The sequence below is a fragment of the Elaeis guineensis genome, chromosome 2, assembly GCF_000442705.2.
Source record: "Elaeis guineensis isolate ETL-2024a chromosome 2, EG11, whole genome shotgun sequence".
NCBI classification, from domain to species: domain Eukaryota; kingdom Viridiplantae; phylum Streptophyta; class Magnoliopsida; order Arecales; family Arecaceae; genus Elaeis; species Elaeis guineensis.
Window position 1 is genome coordinate 88,153,226 of NC_025994.2, and position 27,180 is coordinate 88,180,405.

General features: G+C 38.1%; 1 protein-coding gene across 2 annotated transcripts; it reads left to right on the forward strand.

Annotated features, from left to right (window-relative positions):
- Positions 1 to 440: 440 nt before the first annotated feature.
- LOC105054792 (uncharacterized) lies at positions 441 to 26,635 on the forward strand. Of its 2 annotated transcripts, none has more exons than XM_073252076.1 (11): positions 441 to 775; positions 1,501 to 1,531; positions 1,636 to 1,649; positions 1,762 to 1,812; positions 3,106 to 3,175; positions 5,993 to 6,059; positions 6,179 to 6,246; positions 9,214 to 9,337; positions 11,572 to 11,611; positions 19,962 to 20,029; positions 26,014 to 26,635. In XM_073252076.1, the coding sequence occupies exons 1-11, from the start codon at positions 575 to 577 to the stop codon at positions 26,132 to 26,134; spliced, it is 855 nt and encodes a 284-aa protein (XP_073108177.1). In that variant the 5' UTR covers positions 441 to 574; the 3' UTR covers positions 26,135 to 26,635. The 2 variants fall into 2 exon arrangements, with proteins under 2 accessions (XP_073108177.1, XP_010934691.1); XM_010936389.4 differs by lacking the exon at positions 26,014 to 26,635 and adding an exon at positions 25,099 to 25,431 and having other exon boundaries at positions 444 to 775.
- Positions 26,636 to 27,180: the final 545 nt, after the last annotated feature.

Below are 27,180 nucleotides of genomic sequence, written 5' to 3' on the forward strand. Positions count from 1 at the left end.
ATAGTCCCAGAACAAAGGTATCCAACTGATAAACATCACGACTCTACGTTACTGAGAGTGGCATGTTTAAATTCACTTTTTAATTTTTTAAAAAAAAAAAATTATTTTTTTATTTTTTTTCTTTCGAAACTCAAACGAAGTTTAAACAAATTTTATTGACATAAAATATTTTATGAACATCAATATAATATATACCTATCAAAAGATGAACAACACCATCAATTGAATCATTTTATATGTACAAAGCATATCGATGATTAGATCTGATATCAGGATCAAATTTATTCATAAATTTTATAAAAAAATTTATTTTTTAATTTTACAAGATTTATCCGTTTTAGATTGGTACGAGCATCCGTTTGTAATAAAAAAAAGTATCAATCAAATGGAAAGATCACAACCGTCAATCCTTCCCCTCAATCATAGTCCGACGCCGCGGTACGCCGCATCCATACCGGGGTTCGCACCAGGGGAGGGCCGGGACAGAGTAGCGGCGAAAGGCGCAAAAGGGAAGGGTCTGGCCGTCTGGGTTCAAATCTTGGGGTGTTGGAGTTCGGACGCCGCCCCCGCTCCGATGCAGACAGCGAGGAGGCGACTGCTGCGGGCTCTCCTCTCCCTCCGCCCTCCTCCTTCCTCCTCTTCGTCGATAAGGACACTCGCTCGCGGAGCCTCGGAGCCTTTAAATCGAGCACTTGATGGGTCTCTTCCCCGCGCTACCTTCGGCGCGCCGTGGGCGGCCATCCAAACTCGAGGCGCCAAAGTACTTGGTTCCGATGTAATGCTTCCGTTCTCTCCCCGTCTTCCTGAAACCCTTTTTTTCTCGTTTCTTGAGTTCTTCATTGGGTTTCTTTTGTTTTCTTGATAATTACTATAGAGACAAGGGCTCTCATTCTTGACGAATTCTTGGTCGGGGTCTCTGTCTCGTATTCTTTTTTAAATTATTGATCGCTCTGTTCTTTTTATTTTCTTGGATTTTTTTCTACCCTCTCCAAAATTCAGAAAAGTTCTCGAAAAATCGCAAAAAAATCGAGCGTGCCATGTCGTGAATCGTAAAACGGACTCTTCAATATATTTTTTCTAGAATTCTATCGAAATAAAAGTTTGGTATACCATCTTTAATTAGATGTATCACTTACCTAAAACTCTTTTTGATTAGATCTAAGTTCTATAATCAAAGACATTCATGGATTAAAAATATGTTAATATATTATTCTTAAAATAAATAAATAAATAAATAAATATTTTATTTTATTTTTTAATTTTTTTGTTTGGTGTGTGGGATGTGTATATTTTAAGATATAAAAATATTTAATGTGTGTGTATATATTTTATGAAAATATTTTAAAGGTCTGTATGTATATATTTTAATTTTCTTTTTTAATGTGTGTATATATATTTTTTGCAAAACTATGTTTTACATGACGGGCAAACACTACTATATTTTTAAATGTGTCTTACTATAGCTGTACTGCTTTGTAACATTAGCTTGTCATGGTGCAGGTGAGACTTGGAAATGTAATACAAAGAAAAGGTCTGCCATGATATTCACATCTTTTATCACGCTTCAAAATTTTCAGTTATGAATCACTAATAAAGTTCACAACTGACTGGTTTGGGTGGACTCCTTTGATAAAGGGCGTATTTATCAGGTATCATCATCAAAGGCTAGGTTTGTGCAATCATAAATTCGTAGGAGCTGTTTCATTTGTTTCTTTTGCAATTGATTGTTGTCTCCATTTTGGTTTATTTTGACTTGTATAGGTACTTAAAGCACAACACACACAGCATGGAAGGGGAGGAGCCACCATACAGGTTAGCCATCATCCATTTACTTCATCATGTTTAAAAGTTGATACCGCTGCAACATGTATTCCATTTATTTGGTATTTGCTGTGCAAACTGTTTAAATGCTGATGTTACTCTTGCAGTGCATGTAGTTTTCACCATTTTCTGAAGTCATTTAATTGTTTTTTTTTTTTTGGCTTAGTGATGCAATAATTTCTTAGCCAATTGCCTTTCTCTATTTAATTTCTGTTCTCTTCATTCTTTAATCTAGTTGATTTGCTTATAATTATATATATTTTTAAATTTCATGTACTTGTTTCTTTTAATTTTTTGTGCTTAAATTGAGCATTTGGTAAATGGTATCAACTATCAAGTCCTAGTTCCTAAATATCCTTCAGGTAGTTCATCCATATTATAGGAACATTATTTATTATATTAATTATATGCTCGTGATGTTGTATCTTTCCATTCTTCAAATCTTACTATCCTTTCTTACATAACACTTATGTGGACTTCATAATGAGCTTTAATGACTTGAGTTGATTATTTGGGCAAATGAAGGTTTTGTGAATAAGTGTAATCGAAGAATTGTTTAAGAGTATGCCACCTAATCTTTATCACCTGGGATGATTTTCTTTGTCATAGTATAAAAAATAATCATATGCCACCGATACTTGTCCAACATACATATTGTAGTTCCACTTGAATTTTTAGTTTGCTTTAAGTGTGAGATTTCCACATTCAACATGCTTTTCAGCATTCACACTGTTGATATTTGATAAGGTTTGGTATCTGGTGACTGTCCAACTGGTTATGAAGATGAATTGTTAGTAATTAATGCAGTAATGTTAATTCATGATGCAAGTAGATCAAACATGATAAGGGATGATGGCGGTAATAAAGTGCTGGGACAGTTATTATTTTGCTTTTATATGGCGAAGCCAAAGGAGCTACTGTTGGTTCATAAGGCAGCAAGACTTCATCCTCAAACTTTGGCACTGGCCTTTGGCTGACAAGGTCGACCTAACCCCGACAGCCCTAGTATATATTGAAGAGAGTTTTGGTTTTTTGTAATAATTGATGATTTGAAGGTCGAGATATGTAGAATCTTGAGAAGTTATTGCATCACACAGTAAAATTGTTGACTAATATTTACTTCTTTAAATTGATATATCATGGAAAGATTGGTGTAACTTATTTCAGCATTTTCAGCATGAAATTCGTTTGAGTTTCTAAACCCAATGGCACATATTTTTTTATGAATTAGTTATTGCTTTTAAATCAACTGGACCTATAACCTCATTTTACTTGCTGTGACAGGTGGAACTTCGGGATGTTGATAATGGAAACAAAGTAATTGAAAGATTTCGTACTGATGAGGCTATTGAGAGTATGTACCAAGGAAACTATAATCTTTTTCTGAATACTAGATCTCCAATTTACCATCTAAATCTAATTACTAGTTAAATGCTCATGTTAATGTTCTATCTACTTGGTGGTGGATGTTGAGGTTACATATTCTTGATGTTCTATGTATTTAATGATACTGACAGAGTTTTGAACTGTTTACTGTATGTTGAATAAATAATTCATAATTCAATTACAATGAGTTCCACTGAATTCACTAGAAGATAATTGGTTTACAATTGCTAACTAAACCATAATTATGAACTCCTCATCTTAGACTAGATGTTTATAGATATTGAACAACACAAGATAAATACCATCCAAACCATAACAAGAAGAAAACTTTGTTTGTCTAATACATTTGCTGTCAAAAAGCTGGTGATTGGATGAAAGGTTACACTTTTGAGCCATGTGATCGTTGCTGATGGTAAATGTTCTTTTCTCAAAGACTATTTCTAGTAAATTGGCAGCTTCTACTTTCTTTTTGTCAACATTACATATAATGAGTTACCATCTGGAGTTTAAGATGTTGAGGTTATTTTATCCACCGGTCTGAACTTATCTTGGATTTCTTGCTTTTTTCTTCATATATGTTAACCACAAATTGTGGCTTTTCAGAGGAGTTGATCTGACTTGTGAATTTATTAAAGGACGTGTAACTATGGCCAAGGACCGAAGTATCCTCCTGCATTGTAATTGTGCTGGTACGGAACATGTATATGACTGTGATGAACCAGAATGGCAAGACAAGGCACTATTAAAAGATATGCTTAAGGATAAGTTATTTTTGACGACTCTTTCTAGTCTTCCTCCTTTTTCGGTAATCTGCTGATCCCAATTCAAGTCACATCTCTGGTTCTTTGTTGTTAAGGGTTTGTAAAATCTAACTTCCCTCCTCGTGAAGTAGGTGAGGTTTGGATGGTTATTAAAGAGATCTTAAATCTTACCTTTATTATGAGCCTGGTTTTAAAATGATTTTCGGAAGGTTTTGTTGAATGCTCTACTACATTGTCTGTTGATTACATTGGAACAGCATAGTAAGCAAATTCATTGTTCAGTCAATTGAGTGCAAAACTGGCTATTATAATGTCCATATTCATGACTTAAAATGTTTAATATGTTTGTTATTAATCTATTGGAAAGCTTAACTATTGTGTGGTATATAACATATAAATCAACTTGAGGTATTCATGATGGGAGCAAGTATAATGTCTTTGTCCGTGAGAACTAACTGATAAAAGGCGTATTGGCATCTTGCTCTGTTATTGATGGGAGAAGCTGAGCAAGGCAGTATAGATCTTTGTTCTTTTAATTATTTTTCTGTGGTCCCTTTTTTTTTTCCAAAAAAAGAAAAAGTTGGTGTGTAATCCTAGCCAACTGTTACAACATGTTGTAGCAATTGGTTTTACGCTTACAGCCTATTATTGAATAGTTAAAACCAAGCTTTAAGCTGTGTCTGGAAGGTCTTTTTTAACTTCTTTGATCGTATATCCAACTCTCAGAAGCCATCTTTTGTATCTCGAAATGACATAAATAGCGATGGAATGGAATCTCCACAGTAACAGCTGTCCTTTTGGAAGTGGCGGTGATTGATTTTGCTCAAATGACTCTGAAGAATGAAACAATGCTATTCTTCTTTAATTAGGTAGTTCTCCCTCCTCTTAGAGACAGTAAGACCTAGGTGGAATCAAAGATTTGCTTACTAATAGGCAACAGGAGACCATTTCTTGACCAGCCGTACCTACTTCAGTTAAACTAGAACTGGGCAAATAACATAAAGTTATCTTGTTAATCATCCAAATGATCCAAAAAGTGGTGGATAAACTTTTTTGGTCAAAGGTAAAAGGTACTTATAACCTGGGTAAGTTTATTTCGAGCACAAGGGTGAAATAACTTTGAGTCTTTGACCATCCAAAGCTTTTTTACTTTCTGCACTACTTTATCCCACTAACCATGGAGGCACCAACCAAAAAATGACTAGAATTATTCACTAGTTAGCTGGTTAGGGGGTGAATACCTATGGTTAAAGCTATTCAAGGGGTGGTTAGCTATTGAGCATCTAAACACAGCCTAAGGACATGGTCACTCTTGGCAGTAATGTACTACCTAGGAGAAAGACTTGTCTCTGGGATGCATCCAAGACCTTGGGTCTCTCTTGATTGGCTTCTCCTGATCCATCCTGGTTAGAATAGGCTGGTGCAGTTCTATCTTGACACTTGTAACAACTTGGCATCTTGGGACACTAATTTCTTCTTTTTTCTTTTGTCTTTTTTTTTTTTTTTCACTTTGTTCTTTTTTCAATGGTCGTTCCTGTCCATCCTGTTGCCGTACCATCCCCATAATATATCTACCTGACCTTACACTGAAATGATTGGATGAGCCTTGGTGCCGGAATTAAATCCTTGGCTAAAGGAGTCATAGATAGCTGTTCATTGAGGGGAAAAATAAGGAAGAAGAACCTCAGAACTGGAACCTACCAATGTTCTAACTGTTATGATGTTTAGGATTGTTCAACTTCAAGAGGTTACCAAATTTTATGGCTGCTGCAGTTGGAGCTCATCCTTTTACTAATTCGTGTAAACTAACATACATGTGCTTATTGTTAGGCTGCACTAGTGATTTTTAGGACTACATTTATTGATATCTGGAAGACTGAATGAATTTAATGTTTGTGTTTTTTTGAAAAAAATATGTAGAGGCTTACCAATTTTTGGCAGAGGTTTAAAAAAATGAAAGAAAAATCCATGATGCCTGATAGAAAGGATGATAGGTTTACTCAATGTTTTTCCATGTCATACAGGGGTTTTTGTTGAGGAGAAGTCATTCACATATCTGTACCAGGAAGGTGATTCTGTAGCATTAATGGAGTGAGTAATCTCAGTAGCATTTCTTTAAACTAATCACAGTTTATTAATATGATTATCCTTAATGTTTTTTATGTACAGAAATGTTAGGCTGAATTTAACCACAATTTCTTGTTTATCAGGCCCAGCACATTTGAACAACTGGAAGTGCCCAGGGAATTGTTTGGCAAGGCTGCAGGTTATCTGATAGGTAATACTCATACTATTATTGCAAATTCTGCTGCACATTGAAACCAGCTTTGATCTTGTCATTCATGTACTGCAGCAGAGGGTTTTTGTTGTATTCCATAATATTGCACTCCTATCATGCGCAGCATAATTGTGTAACATATGTCCAATAAACAACTTTCTGTGGTTCATATATCATACAGATATATAACAAATATGGTCCAATTTGCTACAAGTAATAATATATGATCCAGTGAAAGCTTGCCTAAACTCTGGTAAGGGAAAATGGTTCTACAATTAACTTCTTGTATCCAAAAAATATTATCAGAAATATTATGTGATATTCTCTGCACATGACATTTTAAAATTGGCAGTTAAGTCCTTCCACTGTAACAATATCTCATTTTGGTCCTTGGAAAGTATACTGCATTGGTTGCCTCGCCCTCACTCATTACCAATATGTATAGTTATCATCGTGTCGAGAAATTCAACCTTAAGGAAAAACTTCCATAAAGAACTCATTTTTTTCTTTCCTTCTGCAATTGTTTTGTGAAAAGTTATTTGACACAATAATTGAAGTATTGCATCATTTGTGGCACTAGCATTGTATGTACCAGGATTTGCCATGTTAATGCTTGGTGGGCATTGGCATGGCAGTATGCCAAGCAGTGGCATCCAACTGATATTGTACCAATGCTGGAGCTAGTAGGGAACTAGCACATACACATGTATCATGCTGTACCATGTATTGCCAACTGGCAGTTGGTCCATGCTCTGATATTACCTGTAGTGCTGAAGTTCGTAATCTAACCAATTCTTTAAGTTTAATCTAGATGTTCGCTTGTAATTGATAGTTGATATGCTTAGTGAAAATCATGAAAATCCGATGATCACTGAGATAATATCTTTTCTTGGAAACACAGCCTGGCTATCAAAATTGTTCATGACTTAAGTTAGTATATGTTGTCCTTTAGTTTTGGGGATATACAGTTGTCATATATGAGAACATGCTATCTTCATATTGTTGTTTTAGTCTAATCCTTTTTCAAGCCAGCCAGCTAACATGTAACAATATACCTCTGTGTCCATGTGGAGTCTCTGAATTTGGAACAATCGTCATTATTTTATGGTCATTTATACTATGAGCAGCCATTTGAGTGCCTTTCTCAAACTTACCCTTAGCTGTCAGATTTTATAGAGGAGCTGGAGCTTTTGCTCTCCTATATTTGCACTTAACAATCTTTATTTTTGGAAAACATGTCCTATGGATCTTAGGTACGTTATACCACATCAAGCATCTCATGCTAATATCTAGACAAACCCAAAACACATGGATAAAGAAATAAACTATCTCATACAGTATACTTTTATTTTTATATCAAGGTTTTAAGTTCCCATGGAACAGCTGGGCGTCGTACTGTCCTGTGTGTCGGGACAGAATGAGCGAAGAGATGGAGTAGTACGGGATGGGACATTCACCATCCCAAGTGTTGGGACATGGGGCATCCCATTCTATGTTGGGTTGGCCCTGGATGGCCGTCCCATGGTATTTGAAACCTTATTTTATATAATAAACGAAAAGTGCTAGAAATAAACTATCTGAGACCGTATACTTTTGTAATGTACAACAGAAAATCTCTCGCATACAAAGCCATTTTCATTAGGGCATCAACTCTAGCACTATGACTGGAGCCTGATAAACATAATATTGATACTGGATAACATATTTTCACAATAGGCTGATGAAGTGACGCAACGAGACCGCTTTTTATTTATTTGTAAAGCAAGGAAGATGCACTGGAAACAAACAGAACAATTTACCTCCTTTGATCAGAATGAAATTTGCTACCACATGGCTGCTGTTATGAACCTGTTTTTTGAATTCCATGGTTTGTGAGATGTGTAGGAACAACATAATACAATTCCTGCCTGTAGATGACATAATCAATCAGGAAGTATGAATGTACAGTTCACATATTTGCACAGTTTAAACGTTATTTCAAATGACATTATCTTTTCATATGAGTTAAAAGCATTTAGTAATTCTGTGGTGTAAGCACATGCAGCTAGATATTTTGTCAATAAGCTTGAAATGATAGCCCGCAAACTTAAAGTTAAAACTTTGGACAACAATTGAGATATCTGGTACTGGTTTATATAAACTATTATAAAGATTTAAAAGATCCATTTAAAGTTATAAAAGATCTTGAGATAAGATAAAAATGATATAAAACATGGTACTGGTTTATATACACTATTATATGATAAATAAATCTGACTTGGATATTACATTGAATCTGACAAAATCTGAACCTTACCAGTTAGTTTTCTGATTTGATCTCTGTGTTTTGATTATTGAAAAATAATAAGTTCATGTTATTGAGCACAATTGGCAATCCATCATCTTGCTATATGGTTGTCATAACACTGTCAATCTTTTCTCACAACAATTCAGTAAGCTCATGTATACCTTAGTCGCACTACTCCAACATCCAGTTATGAGGATGCAACACTCCTTTAACATCCAGCTATGAGGATTTGGTGGTAAGTATAATGTAAAGAGCTGGAGGGTGCTCTTTAAACCCATTCCCTTTTTCATAGTTTCTCCCATTGTTCAGTCAATATATCCCATAAAGAAAGATTTACCTTTGGAATCAGCTGTAAATTTTGAGATGGCTAGTTTCATTATATCTTTGTCTATGATTTATTTCTTGCAAACACAGAAGCTCTAGACTATGACTTTGTTCTTTACCTTTTCTTCTTATGAAACTCATAATTTTCTATAATTTAAAAGAACTGTTTCGACAAGTTTACTTCTAGTAGTTCAGAGATATAGGTTTTTATTATTTATTGAATTTTTTGGTAGCAAATAACCAAGCTGTTTATATTAAGAAGTATTTACAATCTTTACCACATGATATAAGTTCCATTCAATGGCATAATTCTTTGGAACTTTTGAGGCTAAAGCTCTGTTCATCATGGCAAACAGATGACATGACAGTGACATTACAGTATTATGATGGTAAACCAATGTCTGCATCAGTTCCTCAACGCGTAACGTGTACTGTGGTTGAAGCACAGCCTTATACCAAAGGGCTAACAGCTGCTCCTCAGTAAGTTATGAGTCTTGTTGTTGAAGTATTTCAACTGTACTTTCCCTTTTCCATCATGTGCACCAATTAGTGGAAGCTTGTTTCTTAAAGATGCCTTGTAGATTTCTTAGTATCCCGAATCCTTCATCTATTGCGGCTATATATTCTGCTAGCATGAACTTCGGTTTATTTTCTCCACTACAGATATATATTGGTATTTGATGATGTGCTAGTAACTGCCTAACATTCGCAAGGCAACTGAGTGTTTCTTGCTGTCATGGTTGATCAAGCATCTTTCTCGAATGTTTATCGAAGTTGACTGATCGACTAAAAGCATTTTTATGGAAGTGAAGTAGAATGTATTCTTCCAAGGTGTATGCATTTTAGAAATTTCTAGACTGCATTACCTTGCACCACTGAGATTTTCTCAAGCAACATGCTTGATCAGTTTTCTTCCAATATCAAGTAAAGATCTCTCATCATGCTTCTAGAACAATGATGCATAAGTTCATTAGGTAGTCATTGTTTTTGCCCTGTAATTATTGATTTGTTGAAGGCACTTGCACAGAATAAGCTAATGGCACTTTTTATTGCGCATTGTCTGTGGTCTCGATGATCTATCACTTACTGACCGATAGATGTTGTAGTAAGTCATATTTCCAACATAGGGAACCTGTCTCCATCAGTTCTTTATCAGGACTCTTTATATTGTTTTCGGTAAATAACCTTTTCTATCAAATATCTGTTTGTTTTTTGGTTCCTCATCTTCAACAAGAAATGAATCAAACTGCACAATTCTGTGACCAATTCTAGTTATATGTTATGTTTAGGATATCTGGCTAATCATCTGTCATCTTGGCCAAAAATATCCATATTACCTCTCTAATTCTATTTATCAGATTATTATTTGGCATTTTTCTGTCTTAGACATGCTTATGCCAGTTTTAAAATTTTAGTAACTACTACTTATCCATAAGACTGCAAACCATAGTAAAGCTTTATGGTACTATATTTGTTCTGGTTGTCAATTGGGACAAGCTCAACCTCCTTTTCCACTCGCTAAGGAGACAAGTTTAGTTCCTGAAGCTTTACAGACTGATTTTGTTCAATGTCTTGCTTCATGTTCTGTCCATTTCAGCACTTGTCTTTGCATTCTTTCATCAATGGTCTTAACTATCAATTTCAATTTATTCTAAGAAACATACCTTTACTAAGCATTATTCGACACAGTTCAAGTTTTGTTGCAACTCTAGTTTTGGAGACCTTACTTCTATGTTTCCAAAGCCTATTGTGTAGAACAGGTCATTCAACAACTGTTCTTTTGTCCCTACATCTTAGAGTAGAATTACAATGCAGAAACACGTTGCGTCACAGAGATTGAATTTTGAATTCTGTTCAATTTGCAGATTTTCTTCCTTTCTGGATCAACTTAACTCATATAGCATGTACATTATCTGCATTTTTTTTATTTGCACCTATCCTTGGGAAGTTCTCGACCTTATGTAACCTTTTTATATCTAGACATGCTTGTAACTACATAAGCTACATTTACTTAGGTGAAGCCTTTTTGAGTTAGTGGCAGTGATAAAGGCATGCTTGTTTTCATGAGAGTTACAAATATGGCCCGACATTATTCAGTGTTTGTCCTTAGACCTCAGTAGGAACCATAATATACAGAATCAGGAAAGAGCAAGTAAACCAAGATTTTTGTTCTCATCAAAGTGAAAGTTCCAAAACACTCTTATCATGTGCCTTTCCAAAGTTTAACTTCCAGACTGTTATGGTGGTTCTTTTGACAAATGTCATAAATAGACACATTAGTCTGCTGCGAAGATGCTATTACGTCCTTTTGCTAAAGCTTTGCATGGTTATGAGGTCATCAAGAATGTCCTATTGTTGTCGAGGAAAGCATTGTAACTGACTAGGATTCCTATTGGCGAACTCTTGTCAATTTTTCAGTATGGGAACCCTATAAGCACTTGAATAAGGGGTCATCCATTACAATTCAATGGCAAATGCTTGCATTAACCAAGTTATGATTCCTAGTATGTGCATGTCCGTATGTTGACTTTGACTAAGATATTTATCTTCTGCAGCTTTTTCTGGTGGTTCTATTGGCATATTTTTGCTGTTTTACTGAACTCTCATTTTATTTAATAAATCATAGTATGTGAATTTTGACACATTTCTTTCAGTTGGTTGAAGTTTTTGTGACCGTTGAGGAATTTCTTGACTGCACCTTTCTTGCAATGCAGGTATAAAAGAGTTGTACTAGATAATGGGCTCACTGTGCATGTAAGTGGATCATTTTATGTTTCACTTTTACTTGAGCTACCATTCCTTCAGGCATATGTTTCTATGTTGATATGGTTCTCTTATTTATATGTATAAAAAGAATAGCTGGGAAGGTATTGGGACTACAATCAAGATTTCTCTATATGGAGGATCCTCCAATTCACTAATGCTGCACAGCAACTTATATCACTGGAATTAATTTAACTTACAATAATATGGGAGCTGAAGATCCATCACTGCAGATTGACAAGGAACTTCAAATGAACTGGCTTTGTTAGTTTATTTTAAGAATTGGTTGGCTTTGTTAGTTTATATAAGCTTAAGAATTGGTTGAATTTTAACTCCCTCCACCTGCCAAAAAAAGCTTGAATTCTAGTCCAAGCTTCATGCTAGAGCAGTATGACTAAACCAAACAACTTTATGATTTTTAATCAACAAAGACAAAAATCATAAGAACTGGAAGCCTGCAACCAAGGTTCCCTTTCTGGATATCGGACTTTGTACTGGTCCCTTTCTATTACACTCCGTATGTGGTATGGTAAGGTTCGGCATACGGACTGTCGGTATGGTATGTCTAGTATTCCAAACCTTGCAACTTTCATAATGGATCTGATTTACACAACCATATAGGTGATGGTAGGCCATAAGTGAGACATATTGCTAGTTATAGATATGGAGTAGACATCATTTTATACATATTATTTGATGAATATTTAGACACCAGATATATGCATTCATTTTGATATGATAGAACATTTTTACTAAGGTTTTGCAAATTTGGCATTGTGATACTGGTCAGCTATTAGGTGGGTATGGCATCGTACTGTATCGATCATATGCTGGTTCACTCAATCTAGGTTTTTGACCTAGATTTAGAGAGAGGGAGGGAGGAAAGGGGGTTTAGCTTCTTACCAGAGACAGCTAGTCTTGCAGATGATGGTGGTGGTAGCTTTGGTGGAGCCCATGGCCACAATGGGCATCAGCGAGGTTTTGCATGATGACAAGTTGTGGGGGGGGGGGGAGTCTTAGAGATAGCAGATGGTGATGATGCCCCACATGGTGGTGAGGGCAAGTGGGTGAGCAAGAGAGAGAAGTTAGGAATCGAGGATTTCAATGGAGAACTAGAAGGGTTTTATAAATCCTAATTAGTTCACCTAGTGCTAGTCAAACAAAGCGGAGTCGAGCGGTTCTACTTTGTTTGGAGTGGTTTGGGCCAGTTCACATTGAGTCTCAGCCTAAACATGCAAACAAACTGAGTTCCACACTGGTTCATACCAAGTGGTTTGAGTTGGTTTGGCAATCATTGTTTACTTTATATACAAACATATATATCCTCATTGGTAAATTTTCATATATCTTGTAAGGTTGTATACGATGCAAGTAAGGTATACAAGATCTAGCTTAGAATTTAAATATTGTTGGGGTTTAAACTTTTTGTGAGTTAATGCTACATGTCTCATTTGCTTATAAAATGGAATTTAGTCTTCAAAATTTTTTTTGTAGATGTACTAGCTGAAGTTAAAATAGAAAAAAAAAACCCAAAATAAGACTTTTAGCCTTTTATTGTCCACTGTGGTTGTTGAAATTGCTGAAACTGGATTGAAATAAGAGATCTTTGGTTGAAATTGACTAAAGTTGTCAAAATTTTGATAGTTTTAAGAAGCAATGATTCCATACACCCATCATGTATCCTATTGACACATATAGCTAGGCATCGCTTGGAGTTGCAACCAATGCTCACCATACCTATATAGAGACCTGTACTAGTCAATCACTGGTATGGTACTGGTTCGGTCCCGTACCAACACACGATACTGGCTGGCATGTTGGTCAGCTGATTGATACACCGTTTTCTTAATCTTTTCAATTTTTAATTTTCTCATTTTTTTTGTTTCCACTTATAATTTTGATAATTATGGTTATCTAATTTGTAACTTTATCCTTATTTTGATGTCATGTTCACCATGAAATGGAATTGAAGTGGACCAATTACTGTACCTATAAGTACATATATATACAATACAACAAATGGAGTTGCTTTACTATATTTAAAGTACAAAAATATATATATATATATATATATATATATATATATATATATATATATCTAAAATCTTGTGGAGTGTCCATGTCCCCCATAGATGTTGGGATCACGATCGTAATCTAGGCTTGATACAACGGATGAAGACTCCACGAGCATTATGGCATAGTCCTGCATCTATATTCTTTCATAATTTATCTTTGTTGGATAGTTATCTTAAGAGGAGTCATTTGTCTGATACTGGATTGGCCATTCGAAGATCTCAATAGTGAAATCCAACCATGCTTGAGTTTGTGTAGGATAATTCTTGCTCGAATGTGATGCCTTAGACGAACCATATCCATATGGGTCATAGCTTGTTTGTGTGGAATAGGATTCGATGTGTTGCTTGGATTCAGATATGTCCAACAGTCCAAGGACCTTACTGATGGGAATGTCTGGTCAGGATACTACCTTCACAGAATCTTTTCGATACCACGCACCGCAACAGAAAGAAAGAAAGAAAAAACAAAACAGAAAATAATCAAATACGTGGATCAGCCAAAAAGCTTGTCTTCACGAGGCATGCAAGCTTCACTATAAGAAAAAAAAATTACAAAGAGGAGATCACACCTTTAATCCTTGTACACCCAATCTCTCTCTCACAAGAAGCTCTCCCTTACAAAACCTCTCTCTCTAAGAAGATCTTCTGAACCCCTGAAGCAATTGCTGTCTGCTGCCTGACAGTCTGTCTGAAGCACCCCTGCCTTTGCTCTCTAATGGCTCCTCTCGGTCTACTACTGCTCTGGATCCTCAGCCGAATACACCATGTTGTGCCCTATGTTCGCTGCCACAGGCTTTTTAAAAACCTCAGATCATCTGCACAGGAGTTTCAAAATGAGTCCAACACGAATTCCATCTCCTATCAGAACTTCAAGACCCTCTGAGCCATCTGATCACTACCGCAAACTCCCATAGCCATTGGATTGCGCACCTGCATGAAAATCAGAGCGAAACAGGGCGTGGACCATGGTAGATCGCAAGAAATGGGTCAGGAAATGACCCTAGTCCACGATAGATCGCATGAAACGTGCGGGAAACTAGGTAGCGGTCCACGCCTCCTCGTGCGGACTGACGGTCCACAATGGATCATATGAAGAGTTGCGGGCCACGCTTTGTGCGCGTGCCTATGCTGGGCTTGCCTGTGCACGTTCGTGCTGGGCCGCGCGCCCACGACAGGCCCAGCTCGCACGTCCGTTGGGCCCGATTGTGCCGTCGCCGGCCTTCGTCACTTCGTGGGCCGTGCTAGCTTCTCTCGTGCGTAACTTCATCGTCTAGATTTCATTTAGGCTGATCTTGGGCTCGTTGGACTCCGTTTGTCATTGTGGATCTCATTATGGGCTCAGTATGGATCGAATCTCGAGATTTCAAATTCTAACAATCTCCATCTCGACTCGATATTCGACCTCCTCCTAACTCTAAGAGCTTTTAGATCTCCTCATCCACATATCATGGGGCAATCGTCTGCGGATCATGGATGGGCAAACATGGGAGTCGAGCCAGACTGCTCGATCCCATTTCTGTCGTATGTTGTGCTCCTTTTGACTTGAGACCTGCTCGGGGTATCCTCATACGGCAATAGAAATCTCACTCTAAGATATCGCCTCTCATCTTTTCGAGTCTCGCGTCTCATGCCCGATCTACCTCCACCTGGAGCTCCACCTCGCTCTGAACTCTTCCTGACTCCTGAAGCTTCACCTCGCATTGGACTCCCCATCAGATACTAATATCCTCTCGTCCTCTTCTTTTCATCCAGAATAATTCTATAGCTGCGCAACACCTTCAAGATTTCTCTACTAGCTACAGTCCTGTAGCCTCTTGAATCCAGTCTGCACAGTGAGATAAGATTTCGCTTGAAATCGGATATGTATCGGACCTCCTCCAAACTCTTCACTGCATCATCATGTGTCCTCCAGCTGACCATCCTGATGTCTCTGTTTGCACAGCTCGATCTATCCGACAGATAAACAGTGCCCTTATTGCTCTCTAGGGAGTCAAACTGTTCCTCTTTGTAACATACATGATAGGTGCATGCAGAATCTAAAATCTACTACTAAAAAGAAGTAGATAGCTCATCAGATATCTTCAGGACATCATCTTCTGACTCGCTACTGGCCGTTGTTGCAGTAGCCCTCGTCCGATCCTTGAGTTGAGGGCAATCTCTGGCTAGATGCTTCAACTCGATACACCGATAATATCTGATCTTATTCAAATTCCTCGTCCTGGACTTAAATCGTCCTCATCGCGATCTCCTCTCACTCCGTCTGCCGCCTCCTGCTCCTTCAGAAACCGTCAAAGCTGAGTTGCCGTTTGAGCTTGAAGCTGGATTCTCTCATCTGAGAACCTCATTCTAGAGAATCGCTACGGTGACTTCGTCCATCTTGATGGTGCTCTTCTCCACTAGAAGACTAGTCATCAAGGACTTATATGAAGGAAAAAACGATGCTAGCAAGACCAGCATCCTGGTCTTCTCCTCAACTTTCTCGTCAATATTGAGGAGGTCGGTGAGAATCTTCTGGAGGTAGTTGAGATGCTCCTGCACGCTTTTTTCTTCAGTCATCTGCAGCTAGTAGAACTCAGAGGAAGAGTATTGGTGAGAGACTTCGCCATGTATAACTCTTCAAACTTCGACCATAGCACCGTTGGGGAAGACTCGCCAAGCACATGGATCACTACCTTATCCACTAGGTACAAGTGGATCGTACTCACTGTCTGTATCTGGAGCCGCCTTTAATTCAGCACCTCCATGGTAGTCGGCTTTTTCTCACACAAGAGAGCATCGATTAATCCTTGCTGGATGAGCATGTTCTTCACCCTCGCTTGCCACAAGGAGAAATTGCTCTTTCCATCAAATCTGTTGATCTCCACTTTGATTGAGCCTGTCTTCTCCATCTTCAATCTTGATCACCATCGCTGCAACTCGCATTCTGGTATCGTCTCGCTCTGATACCACTTGTTGGGAATGTCTGGTCAGGACACCACCTTCACAGGACCTTTTCGATACCACGTATCGCAGCAGGAAGAAAAAAAAATAATCAAATACGTGGATCAGCCAAAAAGCTCGTCTCCATGGGGCATGCAAGCTTCACTATGAAAAAGAGAATTACAAGAGGAGATCACACCCTCAACCCTTGTACATCCAATCTCTCTCTCACAAGAAGCTCTTCTTCACAAAAGCTCTCTCTCTAAGAGGATCTCCTGAATTCCTGAAGTGACCGCTGTCTGCTGCCTGGTAGTCTGTCTGAAGCATCCATGCCTCTACTCTCTGATGGCTCCTCTTGGTCTGCTGCTGCTCTGCGTTCTCGGTCGAACACACCATGCCGTACCCTCTGTTCACTGCCACAGGCTTTTTAAAGACCTCAGATTGTTTGCACAGGAGTTTCAAAACGAGTCCAATGCAAATTCCATCTCCTATCAGAACTCCAGGACGCTCTGAGCCATCTGATCACTACCGCAAACTCCCACAGCCACTGGATCGTGCACCCACTCAACAATCAGAGCGAAACAATGCGTAGACCGCGAGAAACAGTTCAGGAAATGGCTCCGATCCACGGTAGACCGCACGAAACGCATGGGAAACCAGGTAGCGGTCCACGTCTCCTCACGTGGACCAGCGGTCCATGATGGACTGTGTGAAGAGCTGCGGGCCGCACCCTGCGCATGCGCATGTGCCCGCGTTGGGCCCGCCTGCACGCGTCCACACGTGTTCGTGCTGGGTCGGTGCCCGCGGCTGGCCCAACCCGCGCGTCCGTCGGGCTTGCCGCAGGCCTCCACCGCTCTGTGACCTGTGCTAGCTTTTTTTGCACGTAACTTCACCATCTGGACTCCGTTTTGGCTGATCTTAGGCTCATTAGACTTTGTTCGTCGTCGCAGACCTCATTGTAGGCTCAGTGTGGATTGAATCTCGAGACGTCAAATCCTAACACTTCATGTGCGACGTCATCTGTAGTAGCAGCATCATGTCTCGAATCATCTTGAGAGGTCTATCTCTTGTATGCAATAGGATCCTCATAGGCTTTACGAGGTCATGCACCGTGGTCCCTGTAATGTGTGGCATGAGGAACTGAAACTCACCGATGAGTCGAAGACAATCATGAGACTATGGGTCATAAACTATTGTATCATCCTGACCGCTAGATGTATCAATCCTTGAGTTGTCATCACATTGCTATCGTAGGATAACTTGGTCTCAGAATTTGACCTTGACTCTCTTACAATGAATGTGCAGCTGCTTTTCCTTTCCCTTTCTTGCTAAGCTAATTGTTTTCTTTCCTTGGATGCCCCTCGATTTCTAGCTTTGTTGGGAGGATTAACTGTAACGTCCATCCTGCCTAGAGTGGGTGCTGTCATAGTCTTTTCTCAGCATTCTTTAGATCAAATAATTTGGAGGATGTCTCGAACATGGAGTCTTCTAATGATTGATTCCCCCTTAACTCATGTGGCTGGTTGGCTGGATGTAAGTGCGTCATGTGTTACTATACCCACTATTTTGCATCCAACCTAGCCTCCCTTGCTATAAAATTGGCCGGTCGAGGAGGCGATCCTAATTCATTTAGCTCTCACGCTGCTACTAACCGTTAAGCTAACCAATCATTGGACCCTCGCCATCATACACAAAGTTGTTGTGAAGTGCATCACTGTACTTTAACTCCACTTCATCTTCATTGCACTCTAATCTTAGGGGCTTCTGCGTGAGATGGTTTCTCTATTTGTTATGGATTAGAGCAAAGGTAGACTAGTTACGCTCACAGCCATTACAGAAAACCATCTGCGACAAAATCTGAATCACCAGCTTTTGCTTACCACAGCTGGCTTGTCGCCAGAGGCGTAGGAGCCCTCCCTAAACATTTTTGTCTATGGAGAGGACACAGAATATGATGTCAATTTGATATTTTCAATTATTTACGCGAGTTGACAAACTAGATCGTCCATATATTTTTCAGTTAATGAAAAATTATGACTTCAGCTATGTCATGTAGATCATCTGTAGAATCTACAATATATCATAAAATTATATTAAAATCCAAAATTTTTGGCATGATCTTTCTTACTTGCTTAATTTTTTGTTGATTTTCAGCGTTAAGAAGAAAAAGAGGAAGGAAGAATGATGGGGAGAGTGCGCTTCCCAATTTCTAGCATTAATGTGGCTGAGATCCATAAAAATGAGCCTTCTTCTTCTTTTCCTGCAAGTTAACAAAAAAAAGGGAGATAGAGATGTTGAGAAGGCGTGGGAGGCCTTCTTAGCTTCCCCTCAATTATTAAAGCCCTGAACCGGCTCCAAATGGGCTCAGAATGTCCAAACTGAGATGAACCACTTGATTTACCTCAGTTCAGTCATGAGCCACTTGGTTCGGGATCAAACCGAGTGGTTCAGCCTATTTTCCAAGCTGGTGGAGCAAACCATCTCTGTACTGTCAGTTTGATTTCTATGTCCCAAACTGGATGGTTCGGGATGGTACAGCCGACCATGGTTGCAGGATTTGTGGCAGACAATCACAAGGGCGACAGGATCCTTTGCCAATGGCTTATAAATGGGAAGACTCTCTATCATGGGTTAAAATGTTGCCTTTGCTGGTTGGCACAGACGGGCAGATGACAATAGCATGGTGCTAGCTGCATGCCAGTGCTTGTTGGAACAATATAGTGCCAATGCATGCCAAGCATTGGTGAAGCACAGCATCCTTTGCGACCTGACTAGCGGCATCAACATACATTGTCACTTTGCCAAGTTGTTTGACTAGCTATGAGCTACTACTTTGCATTCTTACCTTTAGTTTGTCAAGTATCTAAAATCTTTCCTCTCTCTTTTTTTAGTATGCATATTGTGGGTTGAGGGTTTACAATTAGTTACACTCCTTATATGAAATATTTAGAAGTGCTATAGTCCTACATATGATGCATGGTCAGGGTTGTAGCTGTTAGCATGTACACTAAGTTAATTGGTGGATTATGACATATTTATACTGATTCAACACTTGCTCCTTGAGTTTCAAAATTCCATGTCTGCAGATTTCTTATGTACATTAGGGGTATGGTGGCAGGGCTAACATTTAGGTTTCCACATTTTGTCATCACTTGATCTTCATTTACTGAGTACTAAATAAACAGTATCATGTATTATATGGTTGCTTGCAGTTTAAATTAAGTTTGTTTTTGTGTTGAATTTTTGACAGTAGGTGTAGAGCAGCAAATATTTTTATTCATGTGTTTGTGAAAAGGTTGTTGAAGTTATCTTGTTGTAGTTCTCTTATGTGCTATTGAAATTCCTAGGTACCTCCATTTGTTGAAGCTGGTGATAAGGTCGTGATCAATACTACAGATGACTCGTACATGACTAGGTTGGTAATTCTGCATCACTGAGTCCTCTCTTTTGTTACTGTTAATGTTGCACTAATCTTTTACTCTTTCTCAAGTTTTTACTTATTGTATTTTGATTTATAGTGCAATAGTGACATTTTATGCATGCCATTACCATTGATATAGAGGCCAACTGCTATTTTCTTCTGCATAGAGTAGCCACCATGCTCGGCTGTGGACATTACAACTTTATTGCAGTATAATATTATAGTTTTATGTGCAGACATGATTTAACATGATGTGTTTTCCTTAAATTGTGGTTTTCCTTAGTTGTTAGCACATTCCATGTCTCATGCGTATCATACCTTGATAATCTTTCTGCGAACAAGAAGAGATGCTAGAAAGTAGAGGAGCAAACCTAGAGAAGGATACAGTTTTTCAGATTAAAAAGGATCTCAAATGATTTATAGTCATCACCATGTGATGAATCTAGAATGTTTTGTGCAAATAAGAGGAAAGAAAGCCTTGAAGGAACATGCACTATATACATGCATGCAGTGCATACGTCGACATGAATTCGTACACACACATACCTATATACATACACACATATGTATGTGTGTGGGTGTGTATATGTGTGTCATGATAAACTAGGATGTTTGTGGGAATTAAGATGAAACAAACTCTAGATGGGGTATGCCCTAGACCCATAACAACAGATGATCTTGAACTCTACATATGTAGAATGGCAGAAAAGCATTTGAAAACAGCTAATAATACAAAATTCCACTCAAGCTTGATTCAAACTTTCCAGGCACTACTATATATAACAGATGATATATACAATAATACAGAATCAGTTGCTATTCCATGTTGAGAAAGCAGGAGTAGAGTGGATTACTAGTATGGGACCTGCGCTACGCAGTGGGCTTTAATAAAACACAGCATGATTTTAAAATTTTTTTTTTTTGATCTTCAGTGTCTCTTGTATGTTCGACCAAATTGTATAAATATTATAGAACATTATTAAAAGTATGATCAAATTATAAAGATTTTATTATGAAAGAAATGAAAAATATAATGTTAAAATATCTTGATTAGTCGGTAAAAAAATGACAATGAGATTCACAGTCTTATCTGCTAAGTGCAGTCGATAACTTCATTACATTGTATCGAACCTCAAGTTTGTATATTAAACCTCAACTTCGTTATGCTGTATTGAACTCCCCTCTCAGAATCTAAAAGCTGTCAGATTCGCATCGACATCATTTTATTAAGCTAATGAAGGAATACAAAGCATAATGAATGATCAAACAAACTAACGAAAAAGAAAGAGATATGCAACTCACCTTTCATGGCTCAATTCTCTAAGTTTCTTCTCGAGCAAACTGATGAAATGATAAAAAAATAATAATTAGAAAAAAGAAAAGCACAATCAGTAAGAAATAATACCACTAACCATACCTTGATTTGAGTGAGAGAGTCTGTAGCCAAAGCAGGATCAGGTAAATTTTTTTGTTCCCCATCAGTATCATGTAGTTTTTAGTATCATATGAGAAATCTAATTCGATTTTTCATCAGCTATATAAGAGAATTGCTGTTTTAGTAACAACAGCCTTCCGCTCCTTGTTTTATAACATCATTTGGGGGGAGGGGTGGTCAGAGGATCCGAACACAGTTGGTGGCGCGATGCAGTAGCCTTACTGTCCCGAAAAGAAATTTTGAAGCACAGTTGTCGCTGTAGTGCAGCAGCCTTCCAGTGCCCATGAACTTGGATAGAGGTTGCTGCTAGAATTTAGCAGCCATCCATCATGTCCATGAAAATAAAAAAATCTCAAACAAAAATTAATATTAATATGATTCTTATCAGTCTGTATGAAACGTCTTAAATCTTGCTTATCAAAAAATTTATAATTAAATACCAACAACATGGAATAAATAACAAAATAAGTGTAGCTATAAAATATAAAAGATAATTACAATAATAATCAATATAAAATAAGATGATATTATTAGTTAAATTTAGAAAAAATCTTAATAAAAATACCAACAATAAGACAATGAAATTATTCATTATACTATAAAATATAAAAAGATAATTACAATAACAATCAATATAAAATAAGACAATACTGTTTGATCTGATCCAATGAATTGATTCAGATCTCGAAACATATTATTTTTAAAAAAATAATAAAAATAATCTTTAAAAAAATAAATTAGTATGTTATTACTTTTAAGATTAGAAAATAATACATTATTATTTTTAAATAATAATAAATTAATATTTTTAAAAATATTATTATTCTTTTTATAATATTTTATTTTTAAAAAAATAATATTTTTTTTAAAAATATTGTTTTCGTCTCTTATTCTTCCCCACTTTTATTTTTTAAAATATTATTTTTTCTAATTTTTTAAAATACTACTTTATTATTATTTAAAAATAGTATTTTAAATTATTATTTATAATAAAATAATCATATTTTTTAAAATATTTTTTAAAATATTTTGTTTTCATCTCTTATCCCTCCCCTACTTTTATTTTTTAAAATATTATTTTTTTATTTTTTTAAAATACTACTTTATTATTATTTAAAAATAATATTTTAAATTATTATTAATAATAAAATAATAATATATATATATATATATATTTTTTTTTTTTTCTGCCCCCTCTCCAAATATTTTTTTTTTCTTTCCCTTTTCCCCTTTCCCTTTTCCTCGCGATGCCTCCCCCCTCCCCCTGCCCCCACCGCATGAGGCCCAGGTTGTGGCCGTCCACGCCACCCCCGCCGCGTCCCTGATGTCGCACCTGCCATCCGCGCCGCATCAGGCTCCGCATGACCACCAAACCCCCTCTCCTCCCCTCCCCTCCCCTCCTCCAGCTCCGGCACCACGAACCCCCCTCACCTCCCCTTCTCGGCCCCGGGCGCCTCCCACACCTCCCCCACCCCCTCCAATCTTTTTTAGATGAAAAAAAAAGAAAAAAAAATAGAGATCTTGGGGAAGGAAAGCACCTGCGGGAGATTTGGGGACCCAACGTCGGTGAGGATCGGATCGGATCGATGGAGGTGATGATGGTGAGAAAGTCGACGGAGGTAACGTCGCATCTGCTGCTTGATCCACTGTCCCCAACCCTAGAACCCCACCTTCCCTTTAAATCGGTAAATCCCTTGTTCTCCTCGCCCCTCTCCTTCGTCGCTGCCAGTGGCCGCCCTCTGCCATCATCTCCATCTCCTCCAACTCCCCTCATCACCTCCGTCGCACGCACCCTCGGAAGTCTCGAGAGGGCTTGGGAAGGGATCCATAGCGCAACCCTGGGAAAAGAGAGCCAGGACCCCTCTCATTAACATTACAACAAAAAATTGGTCAAATTTTTTGATTTTCTAACAATGAAAGCTTTTGTGGCATCAATTTCAAGCTGTTTAAGTTAATAAAAGAAGAAACAAACACAAAGTCATGGAACAAAAAAACCCATCCCAAAAATCTAAACAAACTCTAACAGCAACACCAACATTAACACTACATCAAAAATCGATCAAGATATCTAATTTCCAGCAACAAAAACCTCTCCACACAAATTGCAAGTCGTTTCAAGTCAATCAAAGAATCAACAACCACAAACCCATCAAAGAAAACACAATGTACACCAAAACCCACCCTAAAATCCAAGAAAAAACTCAAGAAGAAAAACAAAACCCTTAAACCCACAGCAATCTACAATAATAATAGAGCGAGGGGGGGGGGGACGGTAGGGACCTGGATGCAGATGGCGTCGGGGTCAAGGGACTGGATGAATTTATGGAACCCGACTTGGTGACAATGGGGAGGAGGACCAGCGAGCCGCATCCACCACAAACTCCATTCGATGGGGGCCGAAAACTGGCGAAGTCGGTGGGCCGCCGTCGCCTCCCTGATGCCAGCTGCCGGTAGCCCTCGGGAAGCAAGGGAAAACCGCCGGTCAAGGCGGGATCCGACGACCCCTCTTCCCCCTTTCCTTTTTTTTTTGTTTGGTTAACCGGGCCGCCGGCGAGCCGCATCCAGCGCCTCTTCCACCACAAACTCCAATCGATGGGGGCTGAAAACTGGCCAAGTCGGCGGGCTGTTGCCGTCTTCTTGACGCCAGCCGCTAGTAGCCCCTGGGAAGCAAGGGGAAACCATCGGTTAAGGCGGGATCCGATGATCCCTCTTCCCCCCTTTTTTTTTGTTTGGTTGATTGGGCCGCCGGTGAGCCACATCCAGCACCGCCAACTGCCCAAATCGCGGTGCTCCCTATCTGGACAGCTGCCAGCGGTGGCAGCATGGGAGGAGGAGAAGGGCACGGCGGTGGGAACCGTTGGCTTTTTTTTTGATGGGAGGAAGGGGAAGACCGGCGAGCCCAGCGAGGTCGGAGGGGAGGTGGCTGCTAGGGAGGGGAGGTGATGGGGGTTAGTGGCGGCAGAGCCGGGGGAGGGGAACGGAGGGGAGGGGAGGGAGGTTGGTGAGGACAGCGGAGAGGGAAAAAAAGAGCCTTCTTGCGCGCCGAGCAAAAAAAAAAAAAAAAAAAAACACGGAAGAAGGCCTGGTCGCCTGCCATGCGTCGTGCTCTCATGCTGGGAGAGGCCAGGGCTCTCTTTTCATGTATTGTATAGATTTTGCCATCATATTGTGTCAAGCATTAACTTCTTTTCTAATATAGGTTAGAGAAAATTCAATTTAAGGAATGATCTAAGTGGCTAAAGCATAGTCAATACTATAGAAATTTTTTTCTAATATGGGCTATTATAGACTAGTTTAGAATCAGAAAATGACAAGTTCACCTAAGATTAAGATCCTACATCTACTTGTGAGTTGCAAACCTATGAAGTGATTTGATGATTAACATCCTAGAGAATTGAAGATCTGTTAGTTGATGAGAGGTCCTTGATGCATTATGCCCAAATTCTGGACTGTGCAATTTCTTTTTACTGAGAAAATAAACAAAAAACCTGCATAACAGCTAAAATGATTGATTTTTTTTATAAAACAAGCTAAGCTATTTATTTGCAATTTTGATGCTACTTTTTTTAATCAAATCATTGCATAACTATTTTTTTTATAAACATAGTTTTCTTATTTTCATTTTCAGGGCTTAAGATTAGTATCTATGAGGTAATCCATCTGCACTTCAAATTTACTTTGTTGCAACTCCACGGCAGGGGGACACAAGTTTCCGAGAAAGTTTCATTCTTACATAGATGGAAGGAGATTGTGCAATTTTAATGCCGAATCATTGCACAGGGAATGGACTTTTAGTTGTGGAAAAACCGTATACGGTATTGTATCAGTATTCATAATTAGGCTCGCTTTCCATATAACTGATTTCTATGGAAAGAGCTAGAAGGTTAATATTTTGGAATTGCATTTCAATTGGTCGTGTATTGATGTTATATTAATATATTTATTTTTTAATTTTTTTAAAGGGTATGATCTTAAGATTATGCTTTTTAGGATGTGATGGCATTAGTTAATTGGGTTCTGATAACCGGTCTAGTGTCCAATTCAAACTTTTAGGTGAGGCAAACTATTAAGGGGCTTTATTTTTGATTTCCTTGGGTGATGGTTCTAGATGATAACTAGGGTTGGTCTTAAACTATAGATTGAGTTTGGATTAGTACAGCTACTAGGCTGTTTAGGCTTTCACTGTCAATTATTCCTGAGCTAAAATTTTGTCTGAAATTTGTGACAGAAGGCATAACTTCATTGTCCTGAAATTTGTCATAAAGTTGACGTCGTCTTTTAATTGGATCCCTATATAATAAGCTATTTATGCACAAAACTTTGATTAAGGTGAGAGGTACTGTATCCATATAATGGTTGAGCATCTGGACACATCTGAAATTTGGGTAGTTGATCATGATTCTTCCGAAGTCTAATATCAAAGGGGTTGCCAAAAGTTTTGGCTGGCTAATGCGTGCTCATTTGTGCCGGATGCTCTGTAAGATTATATATCTTTACAATTTCTCAAACAGCAGAAAAATTAATTGGCCCCATCTTGCACCAGAGTAATTGACACAGCATATGATGCCAAGAATTCTTCTTTAGCTACAAAGTGCAGAGGATTCAGCATCCAACAATTTCTTAGTTGGATATCCCTTGGAAATGGGTATTGGGATAGCACGTGATGGCCCCTTCAGTTCATCATCTTCTAGAGCTGGAATTGGAGGCATAGATTGAGCGGAAACAGGCAAAGCATTGTTTCCATGTTCAGAAGCAATTATGGAAAAGATGTATTGGCAGGTGAAGCTACACCTGTACATCGAGCTTGACAAATTGCGCAGGAAAAGTTGGGTAGTTGCAGATTGAATTGAACTGTGTTTCACTCAAATTTTGTGGATTGATCTATACCACCGTGATAAGATATTAAGCATTTGCAAGACCAATTTGTGGAGACATCATTTGTTGTATAAGAGGAATGTTCTCAACAAGCCTGCAGATTGACCAACTAATGCAGCTAAGAGAACAGTCATTGCTGTATTCAGCATATGTATTTGTGTCTTCCATTTGATCTTTAGTCCCTCTTAAGCGAAGACTATCTGGTAAAAGTTTTTGATATGATGGTGTTTGTATTCGGAGTTCTTGTTAAGAAGGAAAGGGAAACAAGAAAAGAGAAAGAAGAGTATAAAGGTATTTTCTTTCCATAATGCTATTGTAATAAGGAAACCTTAATTGATTTGGCACTTTTCAACTCATTCAAATTGAACTATGTAGGTGCTTTTGTCGAGCTAGCCATATGGGTAATCATTAAATGGAAGCTCATAAGCAATATTGATTGCTAAAATGTTTGCAAGTTCCAAAATAATAAGTGGCTCCTGTTTTGTAAGTATGATAATTACTGCGGTATCCTTGATCCACAGGAATTGGTGTGATATATAGAGGATAATTGAATCCATGATTTATCATACCATCCATGCCGTTCAATACGGAATGTATTATATTGTATCAGTATGGTGTATCATATCATATTCATAGTATCGTATCATATTGAATCTTATATTAATACTGTAATAGAATGGTATTGATATGAGATTCAATACCAAAATAATGAGCCTTGATTTTGTCTAAGATATTTTTTATGTGTACTAATCAAGTGCTTTAGGGTACTACACTATATTTTTGTTCACTTTGAAAATTAACTGTACTGTTGATCAAGATGTGGTAGGAAACGTAT

Excerpts from the sequence above, each read along its gene's own strand:
- LOC105054792 (XM_073252076.1), top strand. The coding sequence starts at position 575 with ATGCAGACAGCGAGGAGGCGACTGCTGCGGGCTCTCCTCTCCCTCCGC. Across the intron at positions 776-1,500 it reads CCAAAGTACTTGGTTCCGAT|GTGAGACTTGGAAATGTAAT; the intron begins GTAATGCTTCCG and ends GTCATGGTGCAG. Across the intron at positions 1,813-3,105 it reads GGGGAGGAGCCACCATACAG|GTGGAACTTCGGGATGTTGA; the intron begins GTTAGCCATCAT and ends TTGCTGTGACAG.